The following is a 16,727-nucleotide window of genomic DNA, read 5'->3' as shown; positions in this document are numbered from 1 at the left end:
AACGGACCCTTGAGAGCTGGCCCCAGATCTGGGGCCTCTAGGGATGAAAGGATCAGAGACATTTTCTTCATGTCAGGGGAGATGAATCTTTGCCAAGTTCAGTTCAGTTTCTCTTTAGCTGCTGGTTTGAGAAACACACAGCTGCAGAAAAATCTAACCTGAAAAAATACAAACTAAAAGCACTGGGATGCACGATAACTAGGCCGTAATACCCTCAAAGTTTTGGCCCTTAACTTCTGAGTTCCTAGTCTCCTTACATCGTCAGCTGTCGCCTCCTTCTCTTCGTCCTTCTCGGCTTCCTCTTCTTCTTTCTCTGCAGGACTTTCCTCTCCGTCACTCTTCTCTTCTGCAGCTGGAGGAGAACATTTCATGTCACTCACAGCAACAGCGACACCACAGGAGATGACTGAAATCTGGACATCGCATTTACCTGGACTGCTCTTCTCTGCCTCTTCAGCCTTCTCCTCCTCTTCCTCCTCTTCTTCTTCCTTTTCTTCTTCCTCCTCTTCCTTCACGTCAGGCTGAGGTTCGTCAGTTTTCTTGTACTCAGCTGCCGGCGTTGCTGGAGTCTTCTTCTGCAGAACAAAACATGACAGAAGTTCAAGTCCACAGAATAAGAACAGGACAACTACTGATATCTTTGACTGAAAAAAGAGGAGAGAGGAGGACGCAAAAAGCTAACAGCTACAGACTGTAATGATCCAGCATGGCCTGAATCTGCTGAAAGTTGGTTTTGTAGCTGACAGCTGTTACTCTAGTCTACCACCACACACGGATCCTTACAGAGATGAAGGTGGAACACCAACACTCCACAGATCTCTAAATGCCCTCTAGTAAAACAGAGAGAGCTGTTCCCTACAGCTCAGACAATCAGAGGGTGGCAGAGACAGAGAGAGAAGCCAAAGAAGCATGTTGACTGACATGGTAATGGTTTAATCAGGATGTAGGCCCTGCTAGCATCTACAGCGCTGTTTGCCAGCTCTGAGTATGTGGAGCACCAGTGCATCCTAAGGGACGAGACGTCAGCAACAGGGGCGTGAATATATTTTCCACTGCAAAAGAAAGTTTGGAAATTACTTTTAACCCCTTTATGCTTCTTTTAACTTATTTTGCAAATTTTTGGAATTATTTTTCCCAGAAAGTAGTCTCAGCTTCTTCTCCTTTTATTTCCTGACATCCTGATGTTTCTCCTCATCGTGGCTTAGCTCTGAAGTCTAACATTACTTTCCCAGAGGTTTAGTTCAGTGGGCCCATCCACATTGTTAAAAATTAAAGGGTAATTCTGTTTTAAGATGGCTTCAAGCAGCTGTTAGACAAAGGCTAGACTGTACTACAGCATAAATAAATAAATAAGGGTTTAAACTAGGGATGCATGATTATATCGGTCTGGTATCAGTATCGGCAAATATAAAAATTTCTGCTGATATTTACATGTGATATTTTGGCCGTGAATATCAGCATATATTGACTGTAAAATCTGCCAATATTCACTAATGACTTAGTTGAGTTCTAGGCTGGACCAACAGACCTATTTCAGCTGAGATCTTTTTCTTTATTCATCCTCATTTTTTAAACTTTAAAGTGTGTTTTAAGAAAAAAAGCTTGTGTCTTTTTTCATCCTCAAACCTTAAATTGTGTTAAAAGGACGGAATTCTTAGTTATGTAAAGCATATTTAAATATTGTATCGGCTAAAATGAATCTGTAAATATCAGCATGTCGGCGTAAATCCAATATCTTGCATCCCTAGTTTACACTAAAATGTTATCACAGCTTAATTTTACAACGGACCATGATTCTGTTGACCTCTGTGGGCCCCCAGTTTAGCTGGGCCCCTTATGGGCAGCCTTGGGGTGAGACACATATGAAGATGCAGTACCCTCTTGAATAGGGGTGTACCAGTTTTTGTATTCTGGGTCACAGTACGGGGCACGTAGTCCCATGGCGAATACACCAGAACTACTAAAATAAGAAAAGAAAGGCGACAGTATTTACTCCCCAATCTTGTTGGCAGTTATGCCAGTGTGTTTGCTAACTGCTATTAAACCACCAACGAAGAAGAGGAAGAAGCTGGCATTTTTAAAGACACAAAGAGGAAAAGCTCCAGGATCCAGCTGCAAGAGAGGCGGATATGAATTTTGTATTGAAAGGAGAAGTAATTTTTACATCATTCTCATATTCAATAAGAAAAACTAAAAAAAATGAAAAACGTAGGATTTTTTGCAGACTATTCTAAAAAAAAATGTCACTGGAATGATTGCATGATATGTACTGTAAACCACCTCTGCTGAAAAAAAGGGGGTAAACTGGTATTTTGGCACAAATATCAGGTTAAAGAAATATTACAATTTCTGCGATTTGAAAATTGCAGCAGGCCATATTGCGATTTACTCTAATTTGCAATTAATCGCCCAGCCCTAGTTTGCATGAGCTAGTCTGGGATGCTTCACTGACCAACATGAGTCAAGATTTAACCCTTTAGACAGACTACCTGGCTTCTTTTTAGCTAAAGGCTGGTGTGTGAACCAGTGCTGTAAAGCTAAACACTCTTGTGAGAGTCACATGGAGCTGAAAGAAGGCGACCAGGGTGGTCTGTGGAAACAGGATAGACGCTTTTATAAATATTTATGAATAAAGTTTCACAAATGCACAACAACACAAGAAAAGACTTCTACACTACAGCACCACTGAAGCACAGCAGCAGCACAAACACAAATCTACTCTAACAGCAGCGTCAGTCACCCTGCCGGAGGACGAAGAGCGTTTAGGACGTCCTGGTTCCTTTAAGTCTTCCTGTAAGCTGGTGAGACTCAACTGACCCTGAGCTGATCCTGAAGACTTCTGTGGACAGTCACGCACATACAGACACACAAAAACCAGACTGGGACATCAGGAAGGCTCACAGTAAACCAGGTCCTGGATCCTGACCTCATATCTGCACTTTTATTAATGTCACTGCTCTTCATCTCCACAATTTAAGACTCTATCAGCTGGTAGAGCAGGGACGTTTGTGTTACCTTTCCAGTGCAGCAGAAGACGATGATGAGGACGAGCGGCAGAGCAACAGTCAGGACGTAGACGATCCAGAGCCATGGGCGCTCCTCTGCAGCGTTCAGCATCTGCGTGGCCAACCCGGGCTGCAACACAAGCACAGGATTAACATTCATCACACTAAAACAGCAGAGATCCTTCTTTAACGCATCTAGATGAGTCTGACGGCTATTTTGTAGGCCATTTTAATACGATTCAAACAACCTAGAGGAAATAAATCAGTTAAGATCCCGTACGCTCACCTCGGCAGCGCCCTCTGCAGCCTTCTTCAGCCCCCAGCTGTCTCCAGCCCATCGGTCGGCCGTGTTGCGATCATCAGTGATGAAGAAGTTGTCAAAGAAGATGTCGGAAGTCATGGACCAGAGCTCGAGGCCAATGGCGCTGAACGGAGTCATCCTGAATGGCTGCAGGTCCTCGAAGAACGCCGGGTTGGGGATCTTCCTGGGCTTCCACACGCCCTGAGGACAGAAATACTCGCTCAGAATCTTTGAACTACAAAAACTCTTTTCATTTCTGACTCCTGGCTAAGATATCCATGGCGAGGTTTCCTGTCATACCTGGTAGTTGGGGTTGTCGATCATGGGAGGCTTCCACTTGCCCTTGTAGTTAGGGTTGTCGATCATGGGTCGTTTCCATTCGCCACAGCCGGGGGCGGTCTCACAGGCGGGGTTAGGGATCTGAGGAGCCTCCCACTCTCCGTCCATGTCCTCATCCCTGCAGAAGTAGGAAGGAGACAGCGTCAGAGCATCCAGCATTTCATTTATTTATCGTCTCTTTGTGCTTGGATGTTCAAACTCACCAGTCTTCAGGTTTGACGGCGTCAGGGTCGCCGATGTACTCGGGCTCATTGTCCAACCAGCCGTCTGGTTTCACGGCATCTTCGTCAGGAATCTGAGCGGGAGCGTCCTCGTCCCTGAAGACAAGGACAGAGAAAAGTCAAAATCAAAGACAGCGCATGAGTAAATCTAGATAAATGATCAGGTCCACGTTACCCAATGAGGAGCAGCGGTGAGAGATGTTTATTATAACCATGAAGAGCTGAAGAAGCCAGCTGAGTCAGCATTCAATAAACTAATTTACAACGTTTATGAAAGGAGTTTTAAGTGTTATTATCGAGTTTTTAGTGTCATAAAGCTTCATAATAAAGAGTTGTTTGACTTTATTTGTCAGTAACTGCAGACATTTTGGTCCCTGACCACAGTGCCCAGATGCCAACCATGTCGAGGAGGAAATACACGCAAAAACTTTCAAAATAAAATCTGAAATCCTCTCTGGTTAGTTTAAAGTAGAAGTGCAGTGCTCTGATTAGAGTGCCGATAGGGGAATCATTTCTCAGGGAATTAAAAAGTAAAAAGCCCCTTTAAAATTCTATTTAATCTTGGTTTTTCAAACAGAGGGATTTATGGTTCAAACCGGCAGTAAAAGGTACCAAACTCTGGTTTAATTTGATGCACAATGCTGATGTGCTTAAAGCTGATTTTCACTCTGCAAGATCTGATGTTTGTTTTGGACGGTGAGTAATCCTAGGTCATAGAACCCATGTGACTCTAGCCGTATTGATGAGCTAGAACACTGATTACTGGGTTTGAAAAAAATACAAATCTGGGTTTAAATGTAGCCACGTTTCAGCCTCCATCCCTACTGGGGACAGGCATGGAAACGGGCTCTTTGTCGGAGTAGTGCCGATCCACATGGACACACAAACACACATGAGTACGTAGTGCAGACTCAACCCTGTTTAACCAAAGCACTAAATTGTTGAAAAATATCTTTGCAAGAACAACCTGTAAGTGGTGAAAACTGGGGTGGCAATAAGAATAAGATAAAGGCGGCAAAAAATGGTCAAAAAGTGGCAAAAATGGGTGAAAAGGGGCAAAGTAGGCATAAAGTGGCAAAAAAGGCCAGAAAGTGGTAAAAATGGTTGAGGAGTGACAAACAACATCAGTAACAGGTGGCAAAAATGGTCAAAAAGCGGCAAAAAAAGGCAAAAAAAAACAAGTAAAAAATTACTTAAACAGGCAAAAAGCAGCAACAAAGGTGGAGAAAATGGGCAGACAGCAGCAGAGTGGCAAAAATGGAAGCCAGGGGAACTGGTGTTTGATGGCAAAAGGCAGCTTAAATGGATGAATAGTGGCAAAAAAAAAATGGCAAACACGGTTTTCCTTTTTATGGTTTTCTGGGGGAATAGTGTCTAAATTAGCGACATAAAAGAGCTACAAATCATGACAAAAGAGCCACAGGTTGATTATCAATGACCTAGTGCTTACAATTAGGCTGGGCAATTAATCAAAAATTAGATTAAATCACAATATGGCCTGCTCTAATTTTCAAATTGCAGAAGGTGCAATATTTCTTTGACCTGAAATTTGAGTCAAAATAGCAGATTTAAACTTTTTGCAGCAGCGGCAGCAGCAGAGATGTTATGCATGACATATCATGCAATAGTTTAAGTACATTTTTCAGACTAGTCTAAAAAAAAAAAAAAAACATCTTTAAACTTTTTTCTTCAATGAAACAATTCATATCCAATTATCCAAAATTCACAAATCACCACAGGTCCACAGGTAAGACTAGTCCATCTAAGAGTCTACAGACTTAGAATAACTGTGTGGATGATTCTTTGAAAATGCATCCTCAAAAATCTGTTTTTACTCTGTTTTTATCAACTCTGTCATCACACACTCTTTTGTTACCATGGTAACTGTGCGTGTGTACTGACCAGTCTTCAGGCTTGGTGGCGGTAGGGTCCTGGATCTTTGGTCTCTCGTCCCAGTCCTCTGGTTTCTGGTCATCGGGGTCCTCGATCTCAGCGGGGGGATTCACAGGGGGGGAAACGTCTGACAGCAGGCTGCCGCTGTTCACCACAGTCTGATCCACCAGCACCTCAAAAGTGTTATCAGGATTCACCACTAGGGGGCAGCAGAGAGACAAGTTACAGGCCTGGACCATCATCTACTGTGTGAGCATGTAGCATTGTGTGTGTTTAAATCAGTGTGTGTAGCATTGTGTGTGTTTAAATCAGTGGGTATAGCACTGTGTGTGTTTAAATCAGTGTGTAGCAGAGTAAGAGTGTTTTACCGAGTGTGTACAGGTGTGTTTTCTTGTCTGTGAAGTATGTCCGCAGGTCAGCGTCTGGTTTCTTAGCGTGTTTCTCCTCAAACTCTCCTGTTTTGGGGTTTTTGTGTCTGAAGATGAAGTGAAGTTTGTAATCCTCTCCACATTTGTCGGGTCCAAACATGATGGTGTACGGAGTTTTATCCACAAAGTGATCCTGTAGAGACGCACACAAAAATAAAATTCAGCGTCTTTAGGAGGAAATGAGGTGAAAAGTTCTGAATATCAACACTATAAAAAGAACGCAAGCTCCCGTTTTAATGATCTCACTAATAGATGCTGAAGCCTTTAACTAACTTCACGCCTTGCATCATATTTTAAGTAAAAGAAAAAGTACAACAAATCTAGGAGGTTGCAGGAGTCTGACTTTTTTGGTATTAAAAACAAGAAATGTCCATGTTTTTTTTGTGTCTAGGATAATCAGGAAATTTTACTATAAATCTTTAAAATTATTAGCTTGATATTCCATAATGGTAGTCCTAGGACAGAGGAATCAGATCACAGCTGCAGGCTCAGTGATTTCTCGTCTTTTTTCAGTGTGAATACTCAAACTGACCAGGTCGAGGTCAGGAGTCTGAGTCAGCAGCTTCACGTAGGCGCCGCCGCAGTCGATGCCTGACTGGAAGTTCACCTCGTACCTGGAGAAAGAGAACATGAAAATCATACCTGTGAGGTAAATAAACACAGAGGAGAAGCAGGAGGAGGAGATAAAGAGCAGAAGAAGAACTAGGGCTAAAGAAACCCTGAAGGGCCCTCACACCCCCATGCATGTCCGGGTGTGTAGTAATACCTGGGTGTTAGCGACCTGGGCAGTGTGCTGCAGAACAGCAGAGCGAGCATGGAGATCCTCCCAGGACGATCATTAAATCAAAAATAATGAGCATCTTACTCTGCATATGAGGTAGCACTAGCCGTTTATCGTGTAAAATTAAAGATGAGACATTTTATGTGAGGTGTTACTGGCTTCATTTACAGTCAGGAAAACAATAGTCGCTCAGCTGTTACTCCCGATTATTGATTATGCAGACACGGTCTATCAGAACACCTCAGACACTCATCTCAAACCACTTAACGCTCTGTTTAATTCATTGTGCAGATTTATTTTACGTTGTCCCTTCAAAACCCATCACTGTCATCCGTATGATTCATCCAACTGGCTACAACCTTATTCAAGACATCACTTTCACTGGATCCAGTTCATCTTTAAATGTGTTCACTTTAATTTTCCCCCCTATTTACAAGAATCACTGGTTCCTTGCAGATCTGTTTATTCTCTCCGACATTTACAGTATCCCTCTTTTACCGTCCCCAGAATTTTCAAAGAAATTGGTCGCAGATCATTTAGTTACAAAGCCCCATCTGACTGGAATAATCTCCCCTGCTCACTGAAATCAATTACTTCTCTCCACTGCTTCAGTATTTCTTCATTCTCGTATCTCAAAACAACATGCTCATGCTTTTAATTTGTTTATGTTGCTCCTCTGACTGGTTATAGATCATTGAACTGTTTTGACTGTGATGTGAACCTATCGATCATTTGGGTCACTGTTTGTAATCATGCGGTGCATCTGAAGGTAGAGGAAATGGGTGGGATTGGGTGAGTGAGCTATTTGTTCTTTGCTTTGTTTTTGTTGTTGTTTTGTTTTGATTGTCATATGTATTGTTTGATTGTTCTGTAATTCTGTTTATGTTACTTATGTTGTATTTGTGTTTTTGGGACCCCCTCAGAAATGAGATGCTGCATCTCAAGGGGTTATCCTTGAATAAATTCAAATTGTAACAGTAGGTGGCGCTACAGCGAAGCCATGAAATTAACATTTGCATGCGTAAAGGGGCAGACTTTGATCACAAATGTGAGATTTAAAGAGAGAAGCCTACTTAATCCAACACTAGAGCGTTTCTTCAGCAACAAACTCTCTGAGACCGATATAAACTTGTCTTGACACACGTGGAGCAATTTTATTGCATTTAAGATAAGATACGATAAGATATTCCTTTATTAGTCCCACAAGGAGAAATTCCCAGTGTGGCTTAAACTCTGTTGAGGGCCCAAAATAAAGAACATCTGGGGCCCATGTGGGGCCATTTTACAACAGACATGCATGAAAGCACTAGAAGACATAAATATTCACCAGGATGGAAGCATCTGTGAAAAACAAATTAGCAGTTTATTTTCCAGAATATTAATAATAAGAGGAAGAGATTCTTCGGTTTCATAAGGGGTCCTGGCTCTGAGGTCAGTGCTCAGGACCCAACAAGATAAAGGAGCAGAAGAAGAAGAAATGTTCTTACTGGACGATGAGCGGCTTGGAGTCGAAGGTAAATGGTCTCAGCAGCTGGGCGGAGATGGCGTGATGTTTGGCCCGAGATTTCAGGACCAGACCTTTATCACCGGGGAGCTTGCCGTCCTTCATCTCCTCCACCGCCCATTTACCTGTCCAACAAAGTCATCAAGTTTAAAACCGCAGGCGTGTGCAGACATTTAGCTCCCAGAAGGCCAGACATGATGAAGACAGCAGTGAGGATCTCTGTTAATCTAGTCTGCACTCACCATCATATTTAGCAATGTCTTCATCAGCGTCCTCCTTCTTTGCACTGGACAGCACCCAGCTGAAACACAGATGGCGATAACAGGGACAGAGCATGATTTTACATGTCTGATCGTCATTTATACATCTAAAACTACAGGGTGGAGGATCAACACAGGAAAGCAGAGCTGCTGGAAGAGTGGGCGGTCTCTGCTGTGGCAGTAAAAGCATGAGCCACATACATCACCTGTTCCTAGGTAAGACTAATAGAACAACTCGACTGCATTAGAGAACATAAAGGTGGAATTTAAACACCTGAATGTACCGTAGATACCTTCAGCTGAAATAACTAGTCTGGCAGTTTAGTCACTAACTCTTCAGGACTCCCATGATCCTCAGTGACTGCAGGTTGATTCAAATAATCATGCAAATATGAGCCCTAACTGTGAAGTAGGCAAAACATGTGGGTGGGAGACTGTGGGTCAGAATCCAGGAAACAAAGCCGTCCTAACTGTTAAGACTGAATCAGGCATTATGGCATTTTTGAATACTACAGTACTATTAAACTAAAAGTCCCCTAAGAATCTAAGGCACCATAACTGTGAGGAGGTTTGTCCCATATCAGCCAGACTGCATGCTGGGAAAAACTCTGCAGGAAGAAAGCGTATGCACCCTGATATGTGGAATAAAGTCACTCCAGTACACACAGTGTAGGAGTTTTTGAGTCTTCCTGAGGGCTAGATTGTTTAAATCTTCTTTCCACCTTCTTTAACCGCCACATGTTTCTGCTGTATGGTGGTGTGCATTTACTCGCTATAATACGGTAGCAGAGCTCTCAGCCTGAGTGATTGTTTAGAGTCAGACTCAGCCACATGTGAGGAGTTTTCATCAATTCAGCGCTCCACAAATGTCATTTCCTACAAAGTTAGACCGCTGCTTGTTTTATAAAGGAAAGAATTATGACTAATGAGAGAGAAACAACAGTAAAAAGCAGCTCCAGCCCTTCCTGCTCTGTCTGCACTGCCATGTATGACTGCACGCTGTGAGGCGGCTGCTCGCCATAAACAAGAATCATGTTAGGTTGTTAAGAGTGGCAGCTGCATGATCAGTGTTTTATCCCGGTCACAGCTTTATGGACGGAGCAGCCAGTCGATTTGATGAAAAAAAATATTAGAAGAGCGTCTTATACATCAGATTTAAGAGTTATCTTAAAATCAGGATTGCATAATAAAAAATAAAAAGTGTGCTCACCCGTCAAGAGTCCCCCTGTCAAAAGACTCGGCGATGTAATGTTCCCCCATCGGCTCTGGAGCTTTGTAGGTCACCTGGACAGACAGGTAAAGAGAGCGTTAATGACTGGATCACAACAGATGCACAGTTATTATAACTGTGATATTTGGTTTAAACATGGCTATTGATAGTGAAATATATATATATATTTAAAAATAAGGTGCAAAACTGTAACGGTGTATCAGGACTGCTGAAAATAAATAAAGAGGATCGAAAAAAGTTTTGAGTGAAAAAAGTTTAATTTTGAGGAAAAAAAAACTAATGATTTTAAATCATATAGTTTTGAATTTTTCAGAATTCTGATTCTGAATTTACAAAGCCATATTTATAAAAAGAAACTGTTTTTTTTAGAATTTCAAAGTCCTAAATATAAAAAGTAAAATAACTTAAAATTCAAGTTTTATAAGTCATAAATTTACAATAAAAAAGGCATTACATTTTCTGAGTTTAAAAAGCAACAAATCAAAGAATAAAATTTTCTTTTTTTTTGTTCAGTCAAATTGTCAAGGAAAAACTTATTTTTCTTGTTAAAAAGTCACAAACTAACAAAAAAAAATCTAAATTAATTAAAAAAAAAATTTTTTGTTCAAATACTCACATATTTCCCACCAAAAAAGTATAATAAAACAATTGAAAAGCCGTAAATTTTCAAGAAAATAAATCAAATTCTGAAGTTAAAAATGAACAAGTAGAACTAGAGATCGTTGAGTTTAATAAATCATTTTACCAGAAAAAAACTCTAATTTCTTTAGATTAAAAAGTCAACTGACAGGAAAATGTTTAATTTAAGTTAAAAGCCAGAAATAGGAGAAAAAAAATAGAAGTTTTTTAGTTCAAAAGTCTTGAATTTACAAGGAAAAAAGTTTTTTTTTTTGAGTTTGAAAGTCACATTATTTTAAATTTATAAAGTGCAGGAAAACGACTTCATCTGCTGTAATTTTTCTTTTACTCAGAAAAATATTTAAAACCTTTAAATCTTAATAATTCTCTGTTTTGGTTCTCGAAATTTTAGGACTGTTAAAACTCAAAATCTTTGAGTTTTCTCCTCATCAATATTTTTTTATTAAAATAAAACAAATACAAAAACCTCAAAAATGAACAGAACTTTATTTTTAGAGTTGCCTTCATACAGCACTGTACAGCTCTGATTAACAAACTGATTAACTCAACTTTTCTGTCTTTCACTGAATATTTGTTGTTCTGTTTTATTTGCGTTTTCTAGCCTCTCTTTCATAATCCCAGTCTGAGCTGAGCAGGAGGAAACACATCAAAACAGGTTTATTTGTTATTAATTTGAGGTCTTGTCAGTTCCTGTGGTTTCAGGTGTGAATGCAGGTCAGTAGATCAGCAGGTGAGTTCACCGTTTATTTATGGCTCTGACCTCCTGATCTGACTGGTTAATGAGTCACAGACACTTCCTGTAAAACATTCAAATAAAAGCATCCGAGTGCGGTTCATTCTGATCTCGCATCATAAAGATAAACTGGATATCACCCTCATAATGACAGAGTGGTAGAAGACAACAGGACACAGATAAGGGGAGTGAGAGGGAGTGAGAGGAAGTGTCGCCGGCATTCAAAGGTGATCATGTAGTGAAATTAACATAGTTTGTACTTTAATGTCATAGATTTAACATATTTAACATGTCATAGAATAAACAGGGAATTAATGACTTGGTTTCATATTTAATAGTTCCTTAACTAAATTCAGAATTCAGATATCTGAACAACTTTAAAGGGTTAATCTCTGACTAAAACAAAACTACATGAAATCCATCCTGTAACTGTAAATGCACGATTTGCTTGGATGCTGACCACCCTGGAGTCATCTTGTGATTCTTCCTCCATATTTTCCAGCAGTTTTAACATTTTTATAATATAATTTTTTTCTAATATATTTCTCTGTCATTCCACGGATCGAGCTTCAAACCTCCACTGTAGCGCTCTTACCTTTGGTGCAGGAGGGGTTTTAGGGGCGGACGGGGCCTCTTCCTGGACATCCCTCTCCAGCTCCTCATCTTCATCTTCGGCTCCGGCCAAATCCAGATCCATCTCGTCCTCCACGTCCATGTCCATGTCGTCACCTACAATGTCTTCAACAAGGTCCTCAGCCCGGGACACGGGGGCCAAAGAGAGGCAGAGGAGGCCTGCCGCCAGAAGAATGAACAACCCGACCCGCTGATCCATAGTCTGCAGAGACAAGGAGAGAGGAAGAAGTTACAGCTGGTCCATGTTTGTTTTCACTCTCCGCTAGGACTGGGAACACTGGAACCACTAAACCAAGCTCAAAGAATCTGTTTTCTTTGACTGTATGGAGCCATTTTTGTCTGATTCTGTCCTGATTTTATTTTATAATGCAGTCAGAATGACAGTGAACTTTCCCTGGTGAATTTTTCTATAAACAGCCTCATAATAACAGTAATAAACATCCTATTGTGCTGTGTATGCACACAAACACACGCTAATGATGCTCCTGCTTTAGTAACACAAACATGGGACCGGGCTGTTAACCTGCATCGTCCTGGCACCCATCCATCGCCAAGGAGAACGACCAGCAAACACCCATGGGACACGCAACCTCAGCTCTGTTAACCTTAATGAGATTAAACCCCACGGGATTACCTCAGCACCCCACAACACAACACAACACAACACAACACAACACACACAAAACACACAAACGCAGGCTGCATGGGCCGTTTACGGAGCACATAAACACTCCAGAGTCTGCAGGTTACCTCTACACACCTACACAAACGCTGAGTGTTTACATGAATAAAGCAGCAGCAGTGTCACATTAACCTTCAGAGTTTACTCCTAAATAACGGTAGACATGTATACAAACATAATGACAGGGTTTATGATGATCATAGCTCTGCAATCATACGTAACATCACTCTTTAACGCTCTAAACTCCTTCAGCACATCTGCATTATCTTCTGTGTTTCTGTTTTATTTATTTGTAAGTCTTTTAAAGCATCTTCACTCTTTCGTTTCTGTGTTTTTCTACACGAGCTGCACAAGAAATCACCTCACAACAGTAGTTTGGTTTCAATAGTCTGAATGAAGAATTTTCCCCTAAAAATAAGAGAAAAACACCAGAACTGACCATGCTTCAGGAGCATTTTTCACTCTCATGCATCACATTTAGACGAATTCACAGACGATGTTGATGATAATCGATATCTGTGAATAAGGGCTGGGAAATTCATCGTAAATTAGAGTAGCCTAAATCCCAATATGACCTGCTGCAATTTACAAATCGCAGAGGGTGTAATATTTCTTTGACTTGAAATTTACATCAAATTACCAGGTTAAAACTTTTTTTTTGCAGCAGAGGCATTATGTATTACATATGCAGTCATTCTAGTGGCATATTTTGGAATAGTGCACAATAAATCCTACTTTCTTCTTTTTTTTCTTTTGTTAATATGAGAATGATATAAAATTGTCACACCTTTTAATACAATAATTCATATCCAATTTGCAAAATGATTCAAAATCATCAAAATTAGATATTTTTTCATAATTGTTCAGTGATATTTTAATCTAATATCGTGTTGGTTATAGTTTAGAATTAATTATTCCTTGTTTTTATTGGAAAATAAATGAGATGAGGAACTTCAGAAAAAAATCGCCTATTAAATTGCAATATTGGGTAAAAAAAAATCCCAGTTAGATTATTTTCCCAAATCATCCATTCCTACAAGTTCATCAGTGATTCACTGACTAGTTTTTGCGCACAGAAATAGAATAGTTTCCTAAAGACAAGTTTTCCAAGTCTGGAGCCAAACTGCCTCATGACTATCCAGTCCAGCAGTTTCTAACTCAGAACAGGGGCCCAAGAAAACAGAGCAGAAAACTATGGCTGCTAAAGATCTGGCATCATCTCATCTTAATACTTCAGAACTCAACGTTTTTTCTCCCTCAATGCTGCAAGTAAAAAAGTTAAACTTCATTTTCAAAGATTTATTTTCATGCTTTTATTTATAGTGAAGGCCAGCAGAGAGAGTGGATGAGAGTGGGGATCAACATGCAGGAAAGGAGCCCAAACCTGAGCAACCCAGGCACATGGTTGCTAACACTAGCTGTGTTTCCATCACCCTGGAGATGCACAAAATCAAAATAGCACGATTAAAAACACTGATGATGGAAACACCTGATTTAGAAAAACCTCTCAAATATCGCTGTAAAGTTTTTATGCTCTCCTGAGGAGGTTTTACAGATGTTTCAATATAGAAATATATCACAAAAGTGGAAAGGAAACACTTTTCCTGCATTAACACATCACAGGACAGTACGGTGTCACATGACCAGTTCACTCTGAGACAGCATGGACAACAAGGAGATTTTTCTTAACCTCATGTTGCCTCATGTTTTTTTAAACCAGTAATGAGGTTCTAAAAATAGACACCATGGCAGAAATGTTACTGATCACTGTATTGATACCAACCTACCACCCATCACTAGCCAATAAGGATGATTATTCATTCTTAATGTTCTCATCGTGTTTGACCATGAAAACAGATCAGCGTTCATCCAACAGGTCACAAGGTCACACCTTAAAAACCTCTTCTCTGAATTAGGAGTCAGGTGTGCCAGAGGGCAGCATTAAAGCGATGCAACGATGGGCTAACATCTGCTACTGATGGCGGTTTATACTGAAGTATTTACAGATGGGTCCATGTCTGCCAACATTCATTCATCTTGTTATCCTGATTATGCATCCTGTTTCTCTTTTCCAGACAAATAAATGCAGATTTGACCTTCATGTTCAGTCCTCCTCAGAAAGACAGCATATGACAGTTGAAACATGTCACGGTAAAAACATCGGGGCTGATATCAGCCGATGTTTAAGCGATGCATCAGTGCACTTCTAGTGTAGATGCTCTCTTTTCTAAGTTGACTGCACTTGGCTGAAATATACCTGCTCCAGTCTACCTCTAAAGAAATCCTTTTCCCCACTAATGATGCAGTTACTGAGTGACAACCTTTAGAACCGAAGACCCCCAAACCTCTCCCACTAAAAGGCCGTCAAAGCTCAAGCGTTGTCTGACTCTGCATGGAAAAAAGTGTCATGTTTGCACTCGTTTAAACCTGTTAAGGTGATTTCTCACTTCCAGTAATCAGTAAAAAGAAAGCAGACTTATTAATCCACATTCTGTGCATGAAAACAGATAAATATGATCTTCATTTTCAAACAAAGACAAAAAGAAACGCGCCTCTCTTTGTTCTTTAGCGTTTAAACTCAGTGCACTTGTCAGCAGACAGCCGCTCTAATCAGATTAACCTGCTGCAGGATTAGCATGCCGGGCTAACAGCCTGCAGGGTAGTGATGAGTGTGACCACCATCCATATTAGCCGTTAGCTTAGCATCAAAGCCATCTACCTGGTTCCCACGTGGCATTTGAAGAAATAAGCTGAGGGGCCGAAGAGAGAACGTACAGTTTCCTTTACAACCTTATATATTTTATTTAGACTAAAACTGTGAAACTCAACGCTTGGCGTCCTTCACATCTTTAAGGAAAAATGAGAAAACCTTAAAAAAAGGGAAATTTGACCCCAGAAATGATCCATTATTAATAACATCAGTTTGTTTCCCTCTCTTATACAGTCGGCTTTAAACGTCAACCTTTATTTCTGTGTCTGTTTATTTCCATCAGAGAGAACGTGACAGATAAATATCACTGATTCTAGAGGAAAGAGAGAACAGGTTAAGAGCTTGACTCTGTCCTTGTGACTCATTTTGTTAATTTAAAGTGAATATTTATGCAGGTGCAGGTCTAAACTAACAGCTGTTAGGAGTTTATATCTGAGAGATGATGATCAACCAGCTTCTTAACCCAAATAACTTCAGGAACTACAGAGGAAAAACTGATGGACTTAGCGGGGTTCCCAAGCTCTCTGCAAGGTTTTTAACACCTTGGCTCTTTGGTTGAGCAGGGCTGAGTAACACTGGGTTAAAGTTAACAGCTGATGAACTAAAGTCTAAACATACATCAGGCATCAGAGCATCCCTGGCTAACTTGTACCACTAATGCAGTGTTACTCAACCCTGTTCAACTAAAGAGCGGCAATTAAAATAAGTCAAAGATGGTGACTAAAATGGGCTAAAATCAGAAAAAAAGGTGGGAAAATGGGCAAAAAGTGGCATTTAATTGCAAAAGGCAGCTTAAATGAGGGAGAAGTGGCAAAAAAATGAGTTACAGGTGGCAAAAATGGTCCAAAAGTGGCAAAAACATGGAGAAAAATGAGTGACAAGTGACTAAAAAGGGCAAAAACTAGAATAAAGGTTGGAAAACTGGGCAAAAGGCATAACAGAGCAGCAAAATGGGAAATTAGTGGCATTTAATTGAAAAAGAGGCAGCTTAAATGGGTGAAAAGTGGCAAAAAATTGCAAAAAGCTGGATGAAGGTGTCAAAAAGGGGCTAAAATCAGTAAAAATGGAAATAAAGTAGCAAGAAATTGCAAATGAGGGCAATGGAAATATGCAGACAAAAAATAGAGGCTGACAATTCAGTTTGACAATTTAAGCCGACTGTATAATTGTGGGAAACAGACTGATTAATGCTACTTGCAATGGATATTTCTGCGGTAAAATGTTCCTTTTGAAGGTTTTCTGAGGGAATTACGATTCATATTGAGGCATAAAAGAGCCACTAATCACCACAAAAGAGCCACACGTTGAGTATCACGGCACTAATGAATCCTTTAGCCCTGATCTTCCAGGACAAACTTTACACTGAT

At 40.4% G+C, this 16,727-nt stretch overlaps 1 protein-coding gene across 1 annotated transcript in view; it reads right to left on the bottom strand.

The window, feature by feature from the left end:
* The window catches only part of canx (calnexin), a 30,110-nt gene that overhangs the window by 6,079 nt on the left and 7,304 nt on the right, over positions 1-16,727 (bottom strand). Inside the window, exons 2-14 of the mRNA XM_041797045.1 lie at positions 11,931-12,170; positions 9,943-10,016; positions 8,715-8,773; positions 8,456-8,597; positions 6,720-6,801; positions 6,128-6,320; positions 5,769-5,958; positions 3,849-3,962; positions 3,607-3,763; positions 3,292-3,507; positions 3,016-3,135; positions 431-575; positions 258-352 (exon numbers count right to left, since the gene is read on the bottom strand). Coding sequence (XP_041652979.1) covers positions 258-352; positions 431-575; positions 3,016-3,135; positions 3,292-3,507; positions 3,607-3,763; positions 3,849-3,962; positions 5,769-5,958; positions 6,128-6,320; positions 6,720-6,801; positions 8,456-8,597; positions 8,715-8,773; positions 9,943-10,016; positions 11,931-12,167 — 1,824 coding nt within the window. The 5' untranslated portion in view covers positions 12,168-12,170. The remainder of the gene's footprint in view (positions 1-257; positions 353-430; positions 576-3,015; positions 3,136-3,291; positions 3,508-3,606; positions 3,764-3,848; positions 3,963-5,768; positions 5,959-6,127; positions 6,321-6,719; positions 6,802-8,455; positions 8,598-8,714; positions 8,774-9,942; positions 10,017-11,930; positions 12,171-16,727) is intronic.

This window comes from Cheilinus undulatus, linkage group 10 (genome assembly GCF_018320785.1).
Source record: "Cheilinus undulatus linkage group 10, ASM1832078v1, whole genome shotgun sequence".
In the NCBI taxonomy this organism is placed as follows: Eukaryota; Metazoa; Chordata; class Actinopteri; order Labriformes; family Labridae; genus Cheilinus; species Cheilinus undulatus.
This window is presented reverse-complemented; position numbering and strand designations above follow the sequence as displayed.